Consider the following 23,425-nt stretch of genomic DNA (forward strand, 5'->3'; position numbering starts at 1 on the left):
GGGGGTGCTGAGGGGATCCTAGCTCCCTGTGAGGAACCTTCCCTCTCTAATCCTCAAGTTCTGATTGTCCCTTTTGTGTGTGTTGCTCCCTTCCTTCCCCCCATTCCTAGAAGCTGCAAGAGATGGACGAGCGGCGGACACTGCGCCTCAAGGAAGGCTACAGTGTTTTTTCAGAGACGGAGCAGCAAGTTATGCCCATTATTGGGAAGTGCCTGGAGGGCATGAAGGCAGCAGCAGATGTGGTGGATGAGAAGAACGTAAGTGCCTCCCAGATAAGTTGTAACATTTCCCCTGTGTACTGCAGAAAAGTTGGTGTGCTGTCAAATAACCGCTGTAGTCCATGCATAGGTAATAATAATAATAATAATAATAATAATAATAATAATAATTTATTTATACCCCACCCTTCTGGCTGGGTTTCCCCAGCTGCTCTGGGCGGCTTACAAAATAGATAAAACATAATAAAGCATCAAACATTAAAAACTTCATTATCTCCTTGACATCTGAAGGGAGGGTGTTCCACACATTAAAAACTTCCCTGAACAGGACTGCCTTCAGATGTCTTCTAAATGTCAGGTAGTTGTTTATCTCCTTGACATCTGAAGGGAGGGTGTTCCACAGGGCGGGCGCCACTACCAAAAAGGCCCTCTGCCTGGTTCCCTGTAACTTCACTTTTTGCAGTGAGGGAACCAGCAGAAGACCCTCAGAGCTGGACCTCAGTGTCCAGGCTGAGTGATGGGGGTGAAGACGTTCCTTCAGGTATACCTTGGTTCTCAAACAACTTGGAACCCAGACACTGCAAACCCTGAAGTAAGTGTTCCAGTTTGCGAACTTTTTTTTTTTACTCACATTTCAGTTCACAATATGATCTCTGAAAGGCAGGCTTTACTTGGTAGTTACATAAGGAAAGAGTGAGTTTGTCTCATAGAGAGACTGAACTCACGTGCTGCTGGCTGAGAGCCAGCAGACAGCAAAATTACATTAATAGAACAGAATGACTGCAGGAGAGCAGCGTGGCAGCAAAAGATCATCAAGAGAGCAATAAGAGACAAGACAAACTGAGAAAATGGCTGCATGGCTCTTTTGTGGAGTCAGCCAGAGCCATGGCCACATGCAGGGAGAGGAAGCTCCAGACCAGTGGAACAGGAAGTTACACTGACTGGATGTCCCCCTGCTTGTGTCCGCTCTAGGGAAATAAGGAGTGTTGCATTTGACCGTACCAATGGATTACATCCCACAAACTCAGTGTACTCTCAAACTATCACAAAATTTCTGCCATATCCTCTTTGGGTCCTCAGCAGGACTGATAATGGGTGTCCCCAACCCCATCTCGTTTGTATTGTGTTGGCTCAGCAGCACAACTGGGCTGGAGGTGGTTCTGTTCCTCAAGGTCACTCAGAAGGATGTTCTTCTCCTGTAGGATTCCCAGATGCTGATTGAACTGCACAAATCGGGCTTTGAGAGGCCAGGAGACATGGATTTTGAAGACTTCAGCCAACCCATCAATCGTACCTCATCAGACAGCAGCCTTGGCAACCCCCGCAGCACCCTCGATGGTCGTCTGGACCCCCGCCTGCTGGGCAAGAGCAAGGGGAAGCGCTGGCCCTTCAGCAGGAAGAGCAAGGTGAGGACTGGCATGGAGGGCCTGGGACAGCCTGGAAAAGGGTGGCCGGGAAACAGGGTGGATAAAAATCAATGATTTAAAAATAAATTTTAAAAAATCAGATTTCTAAATTTTAAATTGGAATTTTTTTAATTTAAATTGGGGTTTTAAAATAAAATGCTTTTGGAGGAAAAATCTTTCTAAAGATAGTTTTCTATTTAAGTTACATTATAGTCCAAAGGCTATTCATCAGGAAATAAGGATTTGTTTTAAGTTTTTCATGTGTGCTAAAACTTAGTCTAAGCCTCTTCTTTTTTTTAAAAAAAAAGAATTTGTTTAACTACATCAGTTAACATGGATACATATGCTATAATGTTATTGTTTTAGTTAAATAAATTGTTTCAATTGTTATTAAGGAAATGATTGGTTTTCTCCTTCCAATAAAGTACAGCAGAAAAATTGTCCAAATATAAACAGTTAACTTATTAAACCTCACAATAATTTCATAATTATCTGTCTATGTATTTCTAATAGCAGAACCAAATCAGTAATTTTTTATATAACTGTAAAAACTACTCTGATAATTGATTATTCCAAAAATGAAACCTTCATCTGGTTGTAAATATTAAATGATTTAAATCAAGTCTTACTGACTAGTGCAGGCTTCCTCAAACTTCGCCCTCCAAATATTTTTGGCCTACAACTCCCATGATTCCTATCTAGCAGACCAGTGATCAGGGATGATGGGAATTGTAGTCTCAAAACATCTGGAGGGCCGAGTTTGAGGAAGCCTGGACTAGTGATTTAAATCATGATTTAAATCGTGATTTAAATCATTTTGATTTAAATCAAATCCACCCTGCCAGGAAGTATTGTCCTTCTGCCCTCAACCCATTGGCCCTCAGGGGCCCATGTGGGATTCCCGTAGCTACTAGGTTCTGTTCACAGATCTGGTTGTGGGATTGAGTAAAATTGGGGGAAGGATTGGGGAGAAGAGGGGTGATCACCACAGTGTTTATCTCCTGGGTTCCTCTCCAGTCCTGGATCTCCAGCAGGTTGCCCCTTTTGACCTCATTCCTTCCTCCCTGCCTCTGCCACTTTGCTCGTCTGCCAGATGGCAGCACGACAGGCAAGCTAGCAAATGCCATGATTTTGCATCTCCCTCCATGTCATTCCACTTTCTGGCTGCCCTCTCCCATCTCCTTTCCGGCTGCTTGTACTAGTCCTTAACAAAGAGGTTTCTCCTCTAACTTTCTGGGCCTGACCTATGCTTCCCCAAAAGTGGTTTTCTTGCAATAACTAATGGTAGTCACCTCTGCCGTTGGAAGGTCGTAACTTGGCTATCCCTTCCTTCCTGTTATTCAGCCACTGGCCAGGTCAGCCTCCTGCCCTTCGTGTCACCCGGGCTCTCTGCTATGGAAGCCTTGGATCTCTGCCTCTGGAACCTGCTATTCTCACTTCCAGCTGCCCCTGTCACTCAGAGGAGGGTGTTCCTCTTCCCTACAGTCCCTAGCTGACCCCTGTGTTTGTATTATGGAGATGCTTATGGCATAGGCCCAAGATCTGCTTCAGCAAGCCCTCACATTTCTAGCTAGTTTTCTCCAGAGGCTCCTTTATAACTTGTGCACAGGCTGTTCTTTCGCAAAAAGCTCATTTTAGCAAGGCCTTCCTTCCTTCCTTCCTTCCTTCCTTCCTTCCTTCCTTCCTTCCTTCTCCCACCTGAACAACTTCCTCGGGTGCTGTGAAGGTTCCTTTCTCCTGCTTTCCTCTTAAGCTGCCCTTCGTTTTGCTCCCTAACTCTTCTGCTGCTAGATCTGGGCTGTGAACTCTCCTCAGCCACATCTGTCCTGTAAATCTTGCAGTGCAGATGTTACAGGAGAGCCAGACTCTGCTGGCTTGGCTCACATAAAAATACTGTGTAATTTCTTCCATGTCCTGTGTGATGCCTTGCTTCTTGCTTCCTGTTGCTTCCTGTTTTCTCCTTGCGTAGCCACAAGTGTCTTCTAGTTGGGGAGGAAATCAGAGCACTAACTCTGTTGACCTTGGGTCTTTGGTTGTTGTTGGGCTACAACCCCCCACCCCCTCACCATCCGCTGTGCTGGCTGAGGAAGATGGGAGCTGTGGTCCAGGATCCAATGTTTCTCTAAGAGAACTTGCCAGGCCCCTTTTTAGCTCATGTGGGGCACCCAAAAGATCTTCAGTGATAGCCCCTACTTCTTTTGCTTCCTGCATCCGGGAGGTGAGGGGGCAAAGGCCGTTCATAATCTCAGCGAAGCCTTGTTTTCCTTCCGTCATGCGTCCCACACCGGTCTGATAGTTCTTGCCTCTCACTTACCGCCCCCCTCCCGGCAACAGTGCTTTGAGATGCTGACTTCTGAGCCAAATGAGGGTGTGTATGCCAAAATCCCAGCATTCCCTTGATCGATAAAGTCTCTTAGATTCTGGCTTGCTGCCTTTAAGCCCCACTGCCCGGTCCCGATGCTTTTCACAGCATATATATTGCCTTTATTCCCCATCTTTCTTCTGCCGTGGAACCTAAGGCAGCAAACAGGGTTTTTTCAAGGCGGTCTCCCATCCAGTCCCCGACCAGACTCTCACCCGCTGAGCTTCAGCACGTTTCTCTTCCTAGCTTGCGCAGGGCTCCCGAGCTTCTTGCAGCAACCCCATGGCAAGGTGCAGCCACGCCGGAACGAGTCTGACGCAATTCCTCAGCCGCGACTCTCCCAGCTGTTGCAAACCAAGTGCCAATTTTGCGCAGCTCGACAGGAAGCTGCTGTCGGGGTGGGGTGCTCCCCTGAAGCGACCGCATGCTGCTTTCTCATCTTGATTGGCAGCGTGGCCTTCAGAGGCGCAGGGAATTTGGGTCCAGCTCCGAGGAATCCCTTGACCCGCCATGTGACTCATTCCAAGAGAGACAAAGGTTGTGTGTTTTCGTCAGGGTGCTCTCAGTAAAGCAAGGCTGATTCCACCCTGTGATGGGGTAGTCAGCAACACAAAGCAACATTTCAAGGGGGAAGGGTCCATTGGGAGGAGGGGTGAGTTGCACGAGCTCTGAAGGCTTAATTTGAAACAGGGAGAGAATGGGGTGGGGAGTGGAAACGGTGGCTCCCTCAAAGTATTCAGTGCTACTGAATTCCCTGGTCTTCAAAAATGGTTTCTGAAGGCTGATCGCCAAAGAATTGATGCTTTTGAATTATGGTGCTGGAGGAGACACTTGAGAGTCCCATGGACTGCAAGAAGATCAAACCTATCCATTCTGAAGGAAATCAGCCCTGAGTGCTCACTGGAAGGAAGATCCTGAAGCTGGATCCTGAAGCTCACTAGAAGGACAGATCCTGAAGCTGAGGCTCCAATACTTTGGCCACCTCATGAGAAGAGAAGACTCCCTGGAAAAGACCCTGATGTTGGGAAAGATGGAGGGCACAAGGAGAAGGGGACGACAGAGGGCGAGATGGTTGGACAGTGTTCTCGAAGCTACCGTCATGAGTTTGACCAAACTGCGGGAGGCAGTGGAAGACAGGAGTGCCTGGCGTGCTCTGGTCCATGGGGTCACGAAGAGTCGGACATGACTAAACGACTAAACAACAATATTGTATCCCATTCCTTCAAACCTCATACTCCCATGGCATTGCAGGTTAGGGCCACCCCTTAAATCATGGGATCGGTGACCAGAAATTTCAGGGTTGGGGGGGGGGCAATATCTAAGGACATGTTTGAATGAGATGCCTACACAGAAAGCCAGCTTTGCATCTTGGCATGACTCTGCAACTCCCTCTCTCTTTTTCATACTGTCCGTGGTGGTGAAGTGTTGCTCTACATCTTCTGCTGTTGCCTCCTGCCTTTCCCCCCCCCCACTTCCCCATGTATTCTTGGTGGTGGGGTTTTATTACAGTGCATTCCTGTTATATTGGGCACACTGGATTGCTATTTGTAGTCTTGTCAGGTGGTTGAGGTAGGCGAACTTAGCCATTGCTTCTCAGGGCAAATGGTTTCTAAAAACGTTTGGCCAACGTGTTGCTCTCCATTGTAAGAATGTACCGTATAGATGGAATGTACTGTAATTTTTGTTGTTGTTGTGTTTTGGGGGTGGTTTTTTGTGTGTGTGTGTGTCTCTGTGTGCCTTTTTATTTTCTTACAGAGTTTTCTCCATTCTTTTGTGTTTCGTTTCCTGTTCATGACCCTTGTCTGTCGCTAGCTTCCACCCCCTCCCCTCTCTCCCTTAAGTTGCCCTTCCTCCTCCACTTCTTCCCCTTCCTCATCTGCCATCAATGGACCTCCATCCCCCAAATTCACCCGTGACCCCCTGTCTTACTGTTTGAACGAGATCAATAAGACAGTCAAACCCCGCATCACGTCCTTCCGCAGCCTCAAACGGGGGGTAAGTGGACAATTGCTCTTTGCTAAACCAGCATCACGTGCCTCCTGCTTCCAAAGGCAGCTGCCTGCCAGTTGTAGTTTTGGTGCTGAGAAGACACTTTTTAAAAAGCCAGAATCCTAGATCACCTATTCGTTTTAAAGCAGCCACTGTTTGCCAATACACTGAATATGGAAAAGAGACATTTCAAATTTGAATATGCAGTCAGTCTATCCATTGTCTGTTTTTGGTGCAGCTGGTTATGCTGCTTTCTTGACCTCAGGTCTGACATATAGCTATAAAATGTCTTAAAGACAGATATTGCCCCTCCCTCTTCCATTCTGACCCATAGAGCCTCTGATACATGGAGTCTTGCAAGGGCAATGAGGTCCATTGAGCTCAGATACTAGTACAAGTGACTTCAGGCGATAGCTTGCCTGAGATTTGGGTTATTGACTTTTTAGCTGTGCCTTATTATTATTATTATATTTTATTTGCACAGACCCAAACAAGAACTAGTTTTAGCTCCAATGAACTGGCAGTCGTAGTCCACGCATGAATGTAGTTTCAAAGACTTGCACTTTCCAATCTTACACACCTAAAGCATTCTTATGCATGCTTCCACGAAATCATGCCAAAGCAGTTCACAGTAAAAGTTGGAGGAAGAGAAGGGTTTAGTTGCTGTATTTCTTCGGGGCTCAGATAAGGTGGCTTTTACTTGGGAACTTGTTACAAGCTTAGGTGGTGGGAGAAATTGGAAGGCACCCTTCTTCCCAAAGCAAAGCCCATCAGTTCTTATCAATCAGTCTGCACAATTCAGGCCACATTTATGCCACAAAAGCAAATGAGCAAGTGTGCTGGAAGACGACGCTTATGGAGCAAATAACTCTGGTGATTTGTGCAGTTGAGTCGAATTACACTCTGTAGGAGGGAGGCAGAAACACTCCCTGCCTTGCCTCTGTCACTGCCAAGCAGCCCCTGGGTAGATTGTCTTTCAGCCTTGGTGCAACTCCGATTGTGGTCCCTTGTTTTAGAAAGACCTACGGATCATGGAATTGGAAGGGGCTCACAGCCCGCTGTGATAATCTGCAGTTGTCTAACAAGGTCATAGATGCCTTGGCTTGCTTTTCTGACTAGATCTGATGAGGGTGCCTGTTGCCCCTCTGTTCTGACCCTTACAGCGCACAGTAGAGAATGAAGGACACAAGGGTGGAAAAGAAGGCTGCTGCATTTTCACCCTGGCTGTGTGCTAAGAAGTCCCCAGTCTGGATCTAACCCTGGCCTTCACTAATTGGTCTTATGCAATCCATGCACCACTCATGCTCAAACTACACGTGTTGCTTAGTGGTGTGAGGTTTTCCCCTCCCAATTTATTTGCCCTCCAAAGCTGTGGGGTAAGACGGGAGTTTGGAGTGGAAGATCATACAGGTGGGGGAGGTGTTTGCTTGTTCCTTTCCACTTTTCCTGTCCCAAGTCACTCCCCAGTCACTTTCACCCCACGGAGAGGAAAGGTACAGGTGGTCTACAGGTTTGCCATAAGAACTGCTGAAATAATGCTATGAAGTTCTTTGAATGCTCAAAACCACTGTTGATTATTTCTGGTGGACCTGCCCTAGTGCCCTATACATAGAGCTGGGTGTTGGGATGCGTCCAAGGGAATGGGGGCAATTGGCAGGCCCCCAGCTGGCTCCAGCCCACTAGACGGCAGCCGGGCGAACTCCAGTTCTTGGATCAGCATATAACTGCGACTCGAGTTTCATGAAACCTTCAGAAACTGAGCACGCAAGCCAGCAGAGATAAGAACTCTTCGCAACAGAAGGGCAGATTAAAGGCTGTGTAAAGCATATTTAGGGACGCGGGTGGCGCTGTGGGTTAAACCACAGAGCCTAGGACTTGCCGATCAGAAGGTCGGCGGTTCGAATCCCCACGACGGGGTGAGCTCCCGTTGCTTGGTCCTTGCTCCTGCCAACCTAGCAGTTCCAAAGCACGTCAAAGTGCAAGTAGATAAATAGGTACCGCTCCAGTGGGAAGGTAAACAGCATTTCCGTGCGCTGCTCTGGCTCTCCATGACCCGGCCACATGATCCGGAAGCTGTACGCTGGCTCCCTCGGCCAATAAAGCGAGATGAGCGCCGCAGCCCCAGAGTCAGCCACTACTGGACCTAATGGTCAGGGGTCCCTTTACCTTTTTAAAGCGTATTTACAGGCATTTTATTCAGCGTCAGGACAAAGGAAAAACATGTCTGCTCCCCTTCGTGTCCAAGCAAACAGCATAAGCTATACACAAAGGCAAGTTCCCAGCAAGCTGTGCTGGTGTGTAAACAGGCATGTGACACACAACAATCCACACATCTGTTTTAAGGTGGAATGGAATATCAATATCCTAACACTGTGTAGGGCAAGCAAGATCTGCTGCAGCAGGGCCTGTGAGGCTTTAGGGCAGGGGCCGGCAAATTTTTTTAGCCACGGGCCGGTCCACTGTCCTTCAGACCCTGAGGCAGGCCAGAGAAGCGGCACCGGGGGGCTGGAAGAAGAGGCGAGGGGGGCAAGTAGTCCTCCTCCCCACTCCCAGCTTCTGCGCTTACCTTCCCAGGGACTGCCGCTGCTGCCACCACTACTGCCGCTGCTGCTTCTCGTGGGTGGGCAGAGCGAGCTCATCCACTCCACTCTCTGGCCCACAGGAGTACCAGGGCAGTGGCGGCGGCACTGGAGGGAAGATGAGCAGCGCGAAAGGGCTGGCTCCGGAGAGGGGCTGCTTAAAATAGCGCTCAGCCAGCTCAGTCCAGCCCCCTTCCTCCTCTAGGCAGGGCAGGGAGAAGCCTGGAGGTGGCGCTGCAGTGTGTGAGGGAGAGAGGGGAAATGGAATGGCGCAGGGGGGGAAATGGCGCAGCCCAAAGGAACAGAATCCCCACGCTGATCCACAGACAGTCTGCGGGCCAGATCCTGAAGGTAATTGGGCCTGATCTGACCCGCAGGCCTTAGTTTGCCGACCCCTTCTTTAGGGCCTGGGATCATTGCCGCCTGCAAGCTGTCAGTGGTCCTTTCTGTGCCTGGGGCTGTACTAAATGATGTGCCCTAAACCACAGATGGGCTGGACAGATTAGGTGGACAAGGGAAGAGGCAGGGGTTGGGGTCAGTAGGGCAATGCGCATAGAGGCGCCTTAAGGGCACCAGTCCCATTCATGTGTGTGTCTTTTCCTGCTGCCAGACTGTGATCACGGAGGACTTTAGCCATCTGCCTCCAGAACAGAGGAGAAAAAAGCTCCAGCAGAAGATTGAAGAAAGGAATCGGGAGCTGCAGAAAGAACTAGATCAGAGGTCAGAAACCGAAAACCACCATCCTTTTCACTTGTTAGGCTCTTAAGATGGGATTTATGTGGTCTAAGCGGTGCTTAAAATTAGCTCTTGGCAGTTTTAAATATATATAGAGAGAGAGAGAGAGAGAGAGAGAGAGAGATTTCAGTATTTGAATCTTTTCAAAATCTGTAATTAAACTTGATAGTTAATAATGGTTTATAATATCCATGAACAATCTAGCCTTCAGTGTTACCGACACCAGACTTAGCCCAAGTAGTTTTACTCCCTCTCTCACTGTAGTGCTTAGAATTCAGCCCTCTATATGCCTGTTCAGAAGTAAGCCCCGTTGAGTTCAAAGGGACTTAATCCCAAGTAAATACCTATAGCCTTTACTTTGGAGGCCATTATCTCGTCGGTCTTTTCCAAACAGCCAGGCGGGGTCCGCTGAGAACACTTGACTTGGTAAAAGGCCAAAAAGTTCATTGCTTGTCGGTTGCTATCTGTCATAGGGCAGGATCCTGGCCTGACTGCACTGGCTGCCCATCAGTTTCCAGGCCCTAGTCAGAGTTCTGGTTTTGATCTACAAAGCTTTAAAAGGCTCAGGGTCTCAAAGACCGCCTCTCCCCATATGAACCTAGCTGGACCCTGAGACCATCCTCTGAGGCCCTTCTTTGCGTGCCTCCCCCATGATAAGTCTGGCAACATGAGAGCAAGGCCTTTTCTGCAGTGGCTCCCTGTTTGTGGGATGCTCTCCCCAGGGAGGCTCGCCTAGCTGGGCGAAACATACTTTTTTCTCCCATGCCTTTAGCTGATCAAGCAATCCAAGGCCTTTCAAACTGCTTATTTTTGGTTAGTTTGTTACTATCAGTGCCTTTCCCCCTAGAAAAATAGGTGCCGGTACTCACCATGAAGTTGTTACAGTAAGTGCGACACTGAGAGAGAAAGAGAGGTGTGTGCCGGTACTGTGTACTGTGTACACTTGAATAACCCCTGAAAAATAGCCCTGGTTACTAGAATAATTTTTTTGTGTGTTTTTATATTATAAACCGCTCTGTGGTCCTCAGACATAGAAAATAAATAAATAATCATAGGGATTTTTACGCTGTGCAAAATTTGTCATTATTTTGCTTTTGTGTAGAAATCCTTAATCATATGAAAGGTGATATCATGGATGCTTTTGTGGAGGGCCTTCTCGGTGGTGGCGCCCGCCCTGTGGAACGCCCTCCCACCAAATGTCAAGGAAATAAACAACTACCTGGCTTTTAGAAGACGTCTGAAAGCAGCCCTTTTTAGAGGAGTTTTAATGTTTGATGTTTTATTGTGTTTTTAATACAGTCTTACCTTGGGTTACATATACTTCAGGTTACATACACTTCAGGTTACAGACTCCGCTAACCCAGAAATATTACCTCGGGTTAAGAACTTTGCTTCAGGATGAGAACAGAAATCGTGCTCTGGCGGCGCGGCGGCAGCAGGAGGCCCCATTAGCTAAAGTGGTGCTTCAGGTTAAGAACAGTTTCAGGTTAAGAACAGACCTCCAGAACAAATTAAGTACTTAAGCCGAGGTACCACTGTATTATAAATTAGGAGCCGCCTAGAGTGGCTGGGGAAACCCAGCCAGATGGGCGGGGTATAAATTATTATTATTATTATTATTATTATTATTATTATATTCCTGCATAGCAGGGGGTTGGACTGGATGACCTTCAGGGTCCCTTCCAACTCTACAGTTCTACGAACCATGAAAATTAATGCCATCATAAATTAGTCTTTTACAGTGCTGCAAGATACCGTTGTAGTTTTTGCTGCCATTTGCTGGATCAGACTCTGGAGATCATTGTTTGAGCTTAAGCTTCCTCTGTAGATTATGCCCTTCATTTCCTTCTGACCTCGCTGCCCTGGTTTGCATGTCATGATAAGCCACAGTCTAGTGTCTTAAACCATTGTTGAATCGTGAGCGTGCCTCTCCCTTGCCATGTGGTTTCTCCCCCTGCCCGGCCCCACCCCAGTCACTCGCTGCGTCATCCAATCCCTGGACACAGTTTGTTTGTTGCAAGCAAACCATGAACAGAAAGCCAGAAATGAACCAACGTTTGTTCTTAGCGTGTTTCTGTTTTTTTGTTTTTCAAAAAAAATGTATTGGTTTTCACAACATTATAAACAAACAAACACATAAGACAAACAAACATAAATCATAGCCTTATTGAAAATTACACTTATTAACATTGTTAAGTGACTTCCTCGCTTCCCCTTGGTTGGATTTCATTGCATATCCTTTTAACAGTTTTCCAAATCACAGTTTAACTTAAACATTAACATCCTTAGATCTTCACATTATGAAATTAAACATATTAATTCATCACTTAACATAAATAAAATCCTAAGCCAGTTAAGTATCTGCAAGCTGTTTTCAGTTAATTTAACTTAACATATTTAACTAAGTAATCATTAAATTTAATCCACTCTTAGTGTGTTTCTGGCTTACCGTCCATAGTTTCTTTGAAACAAACAAGCCACTGCCTAGAATCAGATGATCCAGAAAGTCGCAGTGTGGCTTGTTTGTGCCATGCAAACTAGAGGGAGTGGGTGTGCCATGCTTGCAGGAAAAGGCATGTTCACAGTTTAAACCATGGTGGCTTATCATGATATGCAAATGCAGACGCTGCCTATATTTAGGCTTACAATCATGCATCTGATGGTGGACTCTAGCCCAGGAAAGCTATAATAGTTGTAATGCATTTGTCTTTGTGGTGCCTCGCGGCTCTAGTATTTTGCAGCAAAAACAGCACGCATAGCTACCCCTCTGGAAAAACGAATGAATCTTTTTGCTTTCGGACGGCACGGAAGGTTAAGAGTACCTCAATGGCCCTGTTGGGTAATGCAAGGCAGCCAACCTCATGGATTCCTGATTTTATGAACCTGCTTTTTTAGAGTATCTTCACAACGCAGAACGTTTTGCCCTCCTCCTTTTTTTCAGGGATGCCTTAAATAAGATGAAGGATGTTTACCAGAAGACGCCGCAGATGGGAGACCCTAATAGCCTTGAGCCAAAGATCTCTGAGACTCTGGGCAACATTGAGAAGTTGCGACTAGAAGTCCAGAAATGTGAAGTAAGAGACTGGCAGGCAAAGGGGGGGGGGAATTCTCTTGCACTTTCCAGATTCCTTACTTGCACTTATATAAATCATCACATGTATGGCTCAGGCACAGCTGACCCAGAGCTGTGTCCCAAATTTTAAGGTTTAGGCATAATTCTATTTTTGTAGATCTGACCCGGGCAGCAATTTATTTGTCATTTATATCAGTAACCCAGGGTTAGGGAACCTCCTCATTGGGCCTACAGGGCCGTTTCAAGCAAGTCACGGCCACCTGGAGCAGGTGAGAGACCTGTTTCCACCAAGAGAGGTTTGCAATTGTTCATCAGGTCTAGTGGGGCACTTCTGCAAGCTGCACATTTACCCTCACCATTTGATTTCAACCGTGAGGGCAAAAAAGTGTCGCTCTAGCGATGGGCAGATGAGCCGTCCCACCCACCTGCTGTATTTGGCCTACTGGAGGGGGTGGAGATATGAGCTGCCTGCCAGATCCAGTTGTCCACTTCTTCAGTAGCCCTGTAAACTGTGCTTCACACCATATCCGATGTGATTCTTCTAGAGAAAGAGGCACTGGAACTCACCGTGAACACCTCCCTTGTTCTCTTATAACAACAATGGGGCCCATAAACAAAAGACCTGACCTGTTAACAGATTGGGGTGTGCCTAGCAAGTGTGAGACAGAGGTGATTTTGTGATCGGCTCCAGACAGTGGTAGGGTCAGACATTTGCCCAGATCCACTGCCTGAATCCACACTCTGCACAGAAGCCACCCAGACCAGGCCAGAGATAAAATGGGAGGGTTCTCTGCTGGCACATCTTCCAGGTGAAGGAGCCAGCTGAGAGTGCCTTGGATGTGGTTCCCAATTTATTGAATCTGAACTAGGTAAAGGTAAAGGGACCCCTGACCATTAGGTCCAGTCGTGGCCGACTCTAGGGTTGTGGCCCTCATCTCGCTTTATTGGCCGAGGGAGCCGGCGTACAGCTTCCGGGTCATGTGGCCAGCATGACTAAGCCGCTTCTGGCGAACCAGAGCAGCACACAGAAACACTGTTTACCTTCCTGTCGGAGTGGTACCTATTTATCTACTTGCACTTTGACATGCTTTGAAACTGCTAGGTTGCAGGAGCAGGGACCGAGCAACGGGAGCTCACCCCATTGCGGGGATTCAAACCGCCGACCTTCTGATCGGCAAGTCCTAGGCTCTGTGGTTCAGGTTCTTCGCCATCTTACAAATAGCTGCTGATACACAGCTGTACCTTGGTTTTCAAACAGAATGCGTTCCGGAAGTCCTTTCGGCTTCCGAAACTTTCGGAAACCAAGATGCGGCATCTGATTGGCTGCAGTAGCGGAAGCCACTCCAGACATTCGGCTTCTGAGCCAAAGTTCGCAAACCGGAACACCTCCTTCCAGGTTTGCGGCGTTCGAGTTCCAAGTTATTCATGAACTAAGCTGTTCGAAAACCAAGGTATGGCTGTACATTACTGCTCATTAGATGGGACAAAAGCTGCAGCCCTGCTACTATTCATTCCCATTACATTGGCGCAGAGCAGCTTCCTGACAAGTTACACTGAGGGAGGAGGAGGAGGAGCAATCTGTCCTTTTTTCTCCCCCATTTTCTACCCTGAGCATCACAGCATCTTCAGGTAGCCCTGAATGTCGTGTGTGGAAGCCTGATTAGAACAGGGATGGATGAAACATTGGAGAGGGCCTTGTTTTCTTCAGTGGATCATTGTGGCCATTCACACGTTTTCATTCTTCAAAAAGCCACAGCAGACAGGACAGCTGTGCAAGCAGGCCAGGCACCACTGTGGGGAAGATGAGGGATGCGGGTGGTGCTGTGGTCTAAACCACTGAGCCTCTTGGGCTTGCTGATCAGAAGGTCGGCAGTTCGAATCCCTGCGATGGGGTGAGCTCCCGTTGCTCTGTCCCAGCTCCTGCCAACCTAGCAGTCTGAAAGCACACCAGTGCGAGTAGATAAATAGGTACCACTGCGACGGGAAGATTAATGGTGTTTCTATGTGCTCTGGCTTCCGTCACAGTGTTCCATTGCACCAGAAGCGGTTTAGTCCTGCAGGCCACATGACCCGGAAAGCTGTCGGTGGACAAATGCCAGGTCCCTCGGCCTGAAAGTGAGATGAGTGCCACAACCCCAGAGTCACCTTTGACTGGACTTAACTGTCCAAGGGTCCTTTACCTTTTACCTGTGCAGTGAAATCCTAACCTGTGTCCCTTCTTCTTCTATAGGCTTGGTTGGCAGATGCAGAGAGCAGGATGTTGAGTAACCGACCCGATAGCGTCACACGCTACAACCGCCACTTGGATCATGCAAGCGCCCTGAACAACAATAACTGCTCGCATGACAAAGACAGGTGAGAGCTGGGTTTGCAGGGCAAGGTGCAGGACTTCGGGCTGCCCCATAGCAGGTGTGGCAAGGGCCCTCTTTTTTATGAACAGAAGATGAGCCAGGGTTTGGGGCATTTGAATCTCTGCAAGTCCCTGGAAGGGCTGCTTTGCTGCAGTGGAACAACTTGCTGCTTGGCAGCAAGTAGGCATGAGCTACATGGGCTGAGTTGCTCGTTGGAACGGAGCCAAGGCCTCAAAACTTCCTTGAGCATCAGATTCATTTTTCATTACTTAATTAAGTTTCTCTACTGCCCTGTACCCGCAGGTCTCAGGGCAGTTTACAAGATGAAATCACAATATATAACAACACAAAATACATAATCGAAAACAAAAGGAAACCAATAACCCCCCCAAGCATATTGGATTATTATTTTTGACATGAGTTAAGGGTTCGTGTATTATGTGTTTTAAAAGTCTTTAAAAGTTGTTACACACTGCGAGTCTCAAGACCTTCCCCATTAATATTAGGAATTGTAAATAACATGGTTAAAGCAGAGATCCAAATCTGAAAAAGCCAATACAGTACAATGGTACCTTGGTACTCAAACGGCTTGGCTCCCAAACAAATTGGCTCCTGAACGCCGCAAACCTGGAAGTGAGTGTTCCAGGTTGCAAACATTTTTAGGAAGCCAAACTTCTGACGCGGTTTCCGCTTGAGTGCAGGAAGCTCCCGCAGCCAATTGGAAGCCGTGCCTTGTTTTCTTTTTGAACTGTTTCGGGAGTCAAACAGACTCCCGGAACAGATTAACTTTGAGATCCAAGGTACCACTGTACACATATTTGCAACAACCTTATCACAGGTTCTCATTAACTCTTCCACTGAAATCTAGTTTTTGGTGTATTCCATTTGTTGCTTGACCCTCCCCACCTCCACCTAAAGAGTTAACTTCGGGGACATGAAATTGTCCCTAAGCCCTGGATGTTACAGGCTAGAGAGAGAAGCAGCAGAAAAGTCAAGACACGTTGTCCAGTTGCTTCTGTTCCTAGAAGCAGTGGAGACCTGGCCTGTGGCTGTGGCTGATGTCCGTTGCTTTTTTGAGGGTATTGTCCCCTTGCACCAGGCCCTGGAGTCTCTTCCTAGTCTGAGGCCTGTTGCTTTTTCCAGTGTGCAATGCAGTGCTTTTACTGGAAAGCAACCTGGAGCTCACAGAGATCAGTAGAAGAAAACAGGACCTACAGAATAAAACTAATAAAAACCCCAGTCCTGTCCAGTCCCCAGCAGGGTGGTTGCTTGGACTCAAAATAACCCATGTTGTCAGAAGAAAGCAGCAAAGCCCTCTGCACATTCATGAGGGAACAACCTCCAGATACTCCCCCCCCCCCACACACAAACTTTTAAAGAGAAGGAAAAGGGTTTAAAATAGTGGGGCCATGAGAACAAAAGACGGAGGTGAATGGGTCACGCTTCTATGCAAAACATGAGTGACGCTGCGTTTCAGGGGGTTGGACTAGATTACGCTTGGTGCCCTTTCCAATTCTACGATTCCATGACCCATTCACAGAAGTCAGTTGGTGGCTACGTGCAAATATAACCATCTCCTATTTGAAGTTCGTTTAAGGTCAAGTTTTCTCAGAGCTTAAATGGACAATGATCCCCTGCGGAAAGTGGCTTGGCTCGCTTGCGTGAGCTGCGCCTTATCCTCTGTAGAGTGCATCTGCTTTATTGGTGCATTATGAGCCTGAATTGAATAGGTAGATTTGTGTAGGTTAGCAGCTGGATCGTCCTACCTTTTGGGCCAGGGAAGGGATCGTTTGCTTTCTGGTAAGGAGAACATTTCTTTTTCTCTCCCTTCCGATTCTTTGGTTTTTCTCCCACCTCCATCCCATTAACTGGTACTGACCCTCCTGGCTTTTGGTCAGATTCAGTAATTGCCATTTGCGGTGCAGCATAAATATGGAGGTTCTGAATATCGGAGGGAAGCATTTGTCTATGGGAAGCTCTTGCAGGAGAGCCCAGCGGCCCTGGTTCCTTGACTTGCTTTGATCCCAGCGCTGGAGAGAGAACCAGCTTCACTCTCTTTTCTCCCTTCCCCTTGCAGCCTCAACACCACCCACTCCGATGAGAACCAGGACACACTCAACCAGCCCATTTACACCGAGTTTGATGACGACTTTGAGGAGGAGTTGACGTCTCCCATAGGCACCTGTGTGGCTCTCTATCAGTTTGAAGGTACCTGCTCAGCAACTATATTTGCAAAGGGACGCGGGTGGTGCTGTGGGTTAAACCACAGAGCCTAGGACTTGCCGATCAGGAGGTTGGCGGTTCGAACCCCCACGACGGGGTGAGCTCCCGTTGCTCGGTCCCTGCTCCTGCCAACCTAGCAGTTCGAAAGCATGTCAAAGTGCAAATAGAGAAATAGGTACCGCTCCGGCGGGAAGGTAAACGGCATTTCTGTGCACTGCTCTGGTTCACCAGAAGCGGCTTAGTCATGCTGGCCACATGACCCGGAAGCTGTACGCCGGCTCCCTCGGCCAATAAAGTGATGAGCGCCGCAACCCCAGAGTCGTCCGCGAATGGACCTAATGGTCAGGGGTCCCTTTACCGTTACCTTACTATATTTGCAAGGAACAGTCCTGCTTTTGGACTGTGCTGTTTGGAATGTGCTATTTCACCCTGCTAACTTGGCAGCGCCAACTTGTGAAGGAGTCAGTGGCCAGGCCAGGCCAGGCTCCTTTTGGCCTATATGGTTTGGCCTAAGAAAGAGACCCAGTCTTATTCTCTTCCTGCCCCGCCAGCACAGTTTTCTAACAAAAAGTAGTGTCCTGTATCCGGAAAATGTGATTCCTCATCCTATAAGTTCTAGAGAAAGCAAAGGTAGCCATGATGCCTTGAAGTGGGGGAGGAACCCAAGAGCCACAAAATTTACACTGTACAAATCCCCGCAAATTGTTTTATTTGTAACGCATGTGCAAAATGGTCCAGTTTGCATAATTGTTTCATTGGGGCTTCTACCACTGCACACTTTCACCCCTCAAAATAATAATAATTTATTATTTATACCCTGCCCATCTAGCTGGGTTTCCCCAGCTGCTCTGGGTGGCTCGCAACAGAATATTAAAAACACGATAAAACATCAAACATTAAAATCCTCCCTAAACAGAGCTGCCTTCAGATGTCTTCCGAAAGTGAGATAGTTGTTTATTTCCTTGACATCTGATGGGAGGGCATTCCACAGGGTGCGCACCACTACCAAGAAGACCCTCTGCCTGGTTCCCTGTAACCTCACTTCTCGCAGTGAGGGAACTGCCAGAAGGCCCTTGGGACTGGACTTCAGTGTCCGGGCTGAACGATGGGGGAAGTGCAGTAGCGAAAAGGAAGATTCTCCGGAACCTGAGTTCTGTTGTACCTTTCCTGCACTTTGGCAGACCCTCAGCATGCAAATAGTCCTGTCACAGGACGCCCCTCCCTAGAGCACTAATGGCTCATCCAAGATGGCAAAGCTCACCCCATACAGTCTTTCTGGGACTGTGGAGGGGTTGCTACAGCTGTTTCCCTGCCAATGTCCTGGCTGGGAACACCGGTCAAGTATCCCAGCCGCATGGGCTATGGAGGCAGAGGTAAACCAACCTAAATAAACCACTGAGCCTCTTGAGCTTGCCAATCAGAAGGTCGGCGGTTCAAATCCCCGTGATTGAGTGAGTTCCCATTGCTCTGTCCCAGCTCCTGCCAACCTAGCAGTCTGAAAGCACACCAGTGCAAGTAGATAAATAGGTACTGCTGTGGTGGGAAGGTAAACGGCGTTTCCGTGCACCCTGGTTTCCGTCACGGTGTTCCATTGCACCAGATGCGGTTTAGTCATGCTGGCCACATGACCCGGAAAGCTGTCTGCGGACAAACGCCAGCTCCCTCAGCCTGAAAGTGAGATGAGCGCCGCAACCCCATAGTCGCCTTTGACTGGACTTAACCGTCCAGGGGTCCTTTACCTTTACCCTTTTTTCTTTTTTTTTTTACTTTGGGTTATTACTTAAGCTTCTGCTCACTTGCCAGCTTGCTTGCTCTCCACCCCACTCCAGGTTCCAGTGAAGGTACGATCTCCATGCTGGAGGGCGAAGAGCTCGGCTTGATGGAGGAGGACAAGGGCGACGGGTGGACCCGTGTACGGCGAAGCAAAGGAGGCGAGGGGTACGTCCCCACTTCCTACCTGCGGGTCAACCTCAACTGAGTGCCGAATTGGCCGTGGTACGAGGCCTGCGGCTTGGAGACTTCTGAGTCAACAGCAGGGCGCGTGTGGAAGAGAGGTGCAGTGTTTCAACTGACTGGGGGAAGGACAGTGCAATGCCGGCTGCGGGTGACCCCATCCGAGAAGGAAGGTCACACCAAATCACCACTGCAGAAACTGGGGGAGGCGACTTTGCTTGCCTGAAGAGAAGAAATGATGGCTGCAGCCCGCTCAAAATCTTGGATAAGAGCCATGGGGGAGAGGGGTGGAATTGGTCTCCATGCTAATAATGTGCCCCCAACCAGTAATTTCCCTTTCCTCCCTCCCCGCCATGCCTTTGGAAGCAAGCTTAGCTACACTAGATCCCTCGCAAAACGTTCTCTAGCAGGAACGGATCGAAACGTGCCGCTTGCTTCCTCCTTTAGCAACGTTGCGGTTCTGCATAAAGGATGGGGATGCCTTGCTTCCCGCCTCTAGCCCTGGGTGGGTCTCCCATCGGTTAAGCACAATTGGTGTGGCATGCGCGCGCGGGGGGGCGTTGCTTCCTCTCTCCCAGCTGCCCTGGGCAAAATGGGCCCGCCTTCTCATGGGGGCAAGGTGGCAGCCATCCCCCTCAGTAGGGCTGGTTGGAGCAGAGCTCTCTCTAAGGAATCAGTAGCTGCTTTGCACTGCAAGTCAGTAGACTCTGTGTGTTTGTTTGTTTGTGTGTATGTATGTGTGTGTGTGTACCAGTGAGAAGGGAGCCGAATTGAAAGGACGCCTTTAACTTGCACCCTCATGCCACTGTGCCTGCCATTGGCTTTCTGGGGTAGGGTGGAGGGAGAACCGGGTTATGAATAGCTGCTTGACAAGGCAGTCGGCTGCTATCGCTGCGTAAGGTGTGAGCACCACCACCTCTGCTCGGAAGGCAGGCCAAATGCCACAGCCGCATCAAACACACCCAGCTCCTCTTTCCTTGAAACGCACTTTATTTTTCCTGGATTGATTGGCCTGGCCCCTTCAGCCATTCAGAAGTGCCTACTCCCTGGAGTCACTACCCTGAACCCTGAACTTTGCCATTGGGGACAGCCACCAATTACTTCCTGCCCCCCAGATCTGTGGACTTTCGTGTGGCTTTGTTTTTAGGAAACAAAACAAAAAGAGGACTCTTAACATATTAGCCTTTTTATACAGTGACCAATTTATTTTACCACTCAGTTTAGCTTCTTACTCACATAATCGGTAAAATGTCCCTGGCTCTTAACCCTGGTTCCCCCATAAAGCATGGAGGGGGGGTAAGGGGATTTGGGGGGGCCCGAGCCACACTCTCTCTCGAGATGTAGAATGTATTTGCTGGTGCCTTTTTACACTTTATGTAAATAGCAGACAAAATTTAGCCTGTGCAGTTGACTGTTGGTTTCTCTGGCCTCCCAAGTGCGGGTTTTTTAAGAAGTTTATAAAAATGCTAGATGGCTGTGTATGTCGATCATTTGGGAGCGGACTACCCCCTGTCCCTATTTATCACAAAGACCCCCTGCCAACCAACCTTTCTGCCCCTTTATCATAAGCTGCCTCTATGGCTTGTAAGCAAAGCATACATGACATAGACGGCAGCAAAATATGAAATGGCACTTGGCAAATCAAGGGTGTTAGGAGACCCAGGGCCCTTCAGCCCTCAGCCCCCCAGGATTAGGTTATGGGGGTTGCTGGAAGACCACTATTTCACAATTTCTACTGCAGAGCTGTAGTGAGATGAGGGAGTTTCATAACCTGAGGGTTTGGGGGGCGGTGCTCAACTGCTTAAGATTAATTACATCTAATTCTAGAAAGAACAGTGCCTTGAGTATCTCCTTTAATTTTGGAGTGGGGAGACACCTTCCAGCATCAGTATTGGGCAAGTGCCACTAATCAGGCAAAGTTAGCTTGGAGAGCTTAAATACATCTGCGGTTAAGTTTCAACAGCCTTGGTCCAAACACCAACACGGATACCTATAAGCATGTGCTGAAACAGAAGGGGTGTGTAAAATGTAACTTCCTGGGTTCTAAAACCACGCCGGTAATCCCAGATTTCCCCATCTGTAGCATTCTTAATTGGCATTCAAACTAGAGTAGGATGGGAACAGAATGCTTCCACCACCATATAGTAACAAAGGCCTTTGACTGCTTTCTACCTGTTCAGTCCCCAGCAGAGGCTGCCTGTATTCTCAAAGGCTGGGAAAGGCCCCAGTGGCCTCAGGCAGCATAGAAAGACGACCATTTGTTTCCTAGAAGGAACGTCTCTCTCACCGAAAAGTCTCGGCTCCTTGCGAACGCTGCCGTCTGTGCCTTCCAGTCCCGGAAGTTTCTCGTGGCAGCAGCAGGTGCTTCTTCCTTTGGCTTCTCAACCAATTACTCTTTGCCGTTCCCTGCGTGCATCCCAGCTGGTGTGTCAGGAGTGCAAAACTCTTAGTCCCATTCATTCCAATTTCTGGGAAAGGACAGTCAGGATCTGTTCAAATTTCTTGTGCCTCTCTACCCGGTCCACATCGGCTCCTCTGCTGCCCCAGAATAAGCGGAGGGAAAACTCAGTCTGGAATGCTTCCAGGAGTTCTGGAGTACCTTGGAACCCTGGAGAAGGGATAAAAAACAGCCGTGAGGCTCCAGCAGTTGTCCATGGGGAGTGAGAGAGTTACACGTAGGTCAGGCACCAGGTTTGCCCACAATAGAGGTGGCTCAAGGTGTGAAGTTGCACATTATAAGCTTAGAGAGAAGCAGTTCCAGGACATAACAAAACAGCAGTTTGAGCAGTGCTGGCTTAACGGAAAGGCTCAGCACGAAACCATATTCTTTAGATGCCACAATACCAGGTAGAAGAAAGGGCAGCCCCTCTGGGCCACAGTGGCGCTTTTGTGCATCAGCTTAAACACACATGCATGAAAACATTAAGGCAGCATGAAAAGGAATGCCTCTCTGCAAGCCTCTGCTTGAGGCACCAGGTGTTGGCTGTGCAGAATTCAGATCCTGAGCAAAGCAGATTATGATGGTTATCACAAGCAACACAAGCCACAGTGGACAGATGCAGCATGTCGCAAATTTAACCCCCCGAGCTTCAGGGAAAGGAACTAATAGGCTACTCAAGTAGTTCTACAAGACATGAACTCCTGTGGGTTGGTTCTTGCTATCTAGCTTTTTTATTGGAAAGGCAGCAGAAAAGCTGGCTGGAGAAGGGAGAGAGTGTTTGCCTGGGGCTAAGACAAGCTGACACAGAAGAAAATAATGGAAGTGCAGAAGCCTTCGCTGCCTAGAATAAAATGTAGGCGAGGGAAGGCCTTGGCACAAGTTGCACGTGCGCCTGAGAGGCCTCGCTTTGAGGATCCCCTCGGGTGTTTTTGTGATGTGCAACCTACACCTCTTCACAACCTTCCAAAAAAATCTCGCTGCTTCACATTTTCAGCACCAATGTGGCTACAGGATTTGACTGAGGACACCCAACAGTCTCTTGCTTGAATTGGGGGGGGGGGTGTCAAACAGGGCATGCATCTGCACATGAACACATGGCACTTACAGAGGGAATGGCAATGTTTCTGCCACTCCGTAGGACAGAAGGAGGTGCCACCCATGGCAAGAGCAAGGCTGGACCTAGGAATCCATGCTGCAGAACTTGGCTGGCAGGCAAAACACAGTCCAGCAACAGTAGCAGCAGCAGCCTCTTTTGCTGTGGCAAAAGTCAGCGATGGAACGGTTGCCTGCCAGATTTCGCTTTGGAAAGCCCAGGTTCCAACCCCTACACAGCCATGACACTCACTTTGCCCCTGGATGCATCTGTCTATTTCTGCAGCTCAGCCAACTTTGTTTCCTTAACTTTTTCGGTTTCTGGAAATCTCTACAACAAACAATCTCCATGTACTCCCAAGAAACGTTCCATGCATATGCAGTTGTAAATGTTTGAGAGAATAAAATGTAAGTCTCTCATATACTGTACTCTAACCTGAGCACAAAATGAGACTGTAAAGGGATGAAGCAGCCAATCTCTGGACAGGCTTGGGCTCATCAGTACTGTCCAGAGCTATCCTACCTTGGAGCTTTGCTTCAGCACTGATTCGGTAGGCACTGGCGTTGTTGGCCATGAACCGAGCTGCTTCCAGTGTCCGTAGAAGAGCGTCACAGGTCTCCTCATTGCTACTCCAGACTTCTTCTCCTTCCATAAGGCAGAGGAGGGGCAGGATGTGGGGAACTGCAACTTCCTTCAGGGTGGGGACTGAATTCCCTGTGGGGCAGAAGCACAAATCACTTTATAATTAAATTATTTTTTAAAAAAGAAAAATGGAAGGGGCCACAACTAGAAGAGCCCATGCCTTGCAGGCAAAAGTCCTGTGTTTGATTCCTGGCATCTCCAGTTAAAAGGACCCCAGGAGCCTTTTTGTAATGGGAAAGACCTTAAGGAGTTGCTATCAGTCAGAGCAGACAGCGCTGGCTAACAGGCTGACGTGCAAATTCTCAAAAATGCTGCTGCTTCAATTTAGAGCTCAGTAAGTAAATTAATAATGCTTTTTTAA

The 23,425-nt window shown here is 48.3% G+C and overlaps 2 protein-coding genes across 3 annotated transcripts in view; one reads left to right on the top strand and one right to left on the bottom strand.

The window, feature by feature from the left end:
- Positions 1-20,364, top strand: part of TRIP10 (thyroid hormone receptor interactor 10) — an 81,998-nt gene extending 61,634 nt beyond the window's left edge. Inside the window, exons 8-15 of one of the 2 annotated variants that reach the window (XM_080988173.1) lie at positions 111-257; positions 1,421-1,624; positions 5,799-5,981; positions 9,165-9,274; positions 12,231-12,363; positions 14,593-14,717; positions 16,791-16,921; positions 18,766-20,364. In XM_080988173.1, the coding sequence (XP_080844299.1) occupies positions 111-257; positions 1,421-1,624; positions 5,799-5,981; positions 9,165-9,274; positions 12,231-12,363; positions 14,593-14,717; positions 16,791-16,921; positions 18,766-18,914 (1,182 nt within the window). In that variant the 3' untranslated portion in view covers positions 18,915-20,364. The remainder of the gene's footprint in view (positions 1-110; positions 258-1,420; positions 1,625-5,798; positions 5,982-9,164; positions 9,275-12,230; positions 12,364-14,592; positions 14,718-16,790; positions 16,922-18,765) is intronic. The other variant, XM_080988174.1, reaches the window with a different exon arrangement.
- Positions 20,068-23,425, bottom strand: part of SH2D3A (SH2 domain containing 3A) — a 31,233-nt gene continuing 27,875 nt past the window's right edge. Inside the window, exons 10-11 of the mRNA XM_080988148.1 lie at positions 22,945-23,136; positions 20,068-21,497 (exon numbers count right to left, since the gene is read on the bottom strand). Of these exons, the coding sequence (XP_080844274.1) occupies positions 21,346-21,497; positions 22,945-23,136 (344 nt within the window). The 3' untranslated portion in view covers positions 20,068-21,345. The remainder of the gene's footprint in view (positions 21,498-22,944; positions 23,137-23,425) is intronic.

Source organism: Podarcis pityusensis (genome assembly GCF_964106645.2).
Source record: "Podarcis pityusensis genome assembly, chromosome: 17".
Classification (NCBI taxonomy): domain Eukaryota; kingdom Metazoa; phylum Chordata; class Lepidosauria; order Squamata; family Lacertidae; genus Podarcis; species Podarcis pityusensis.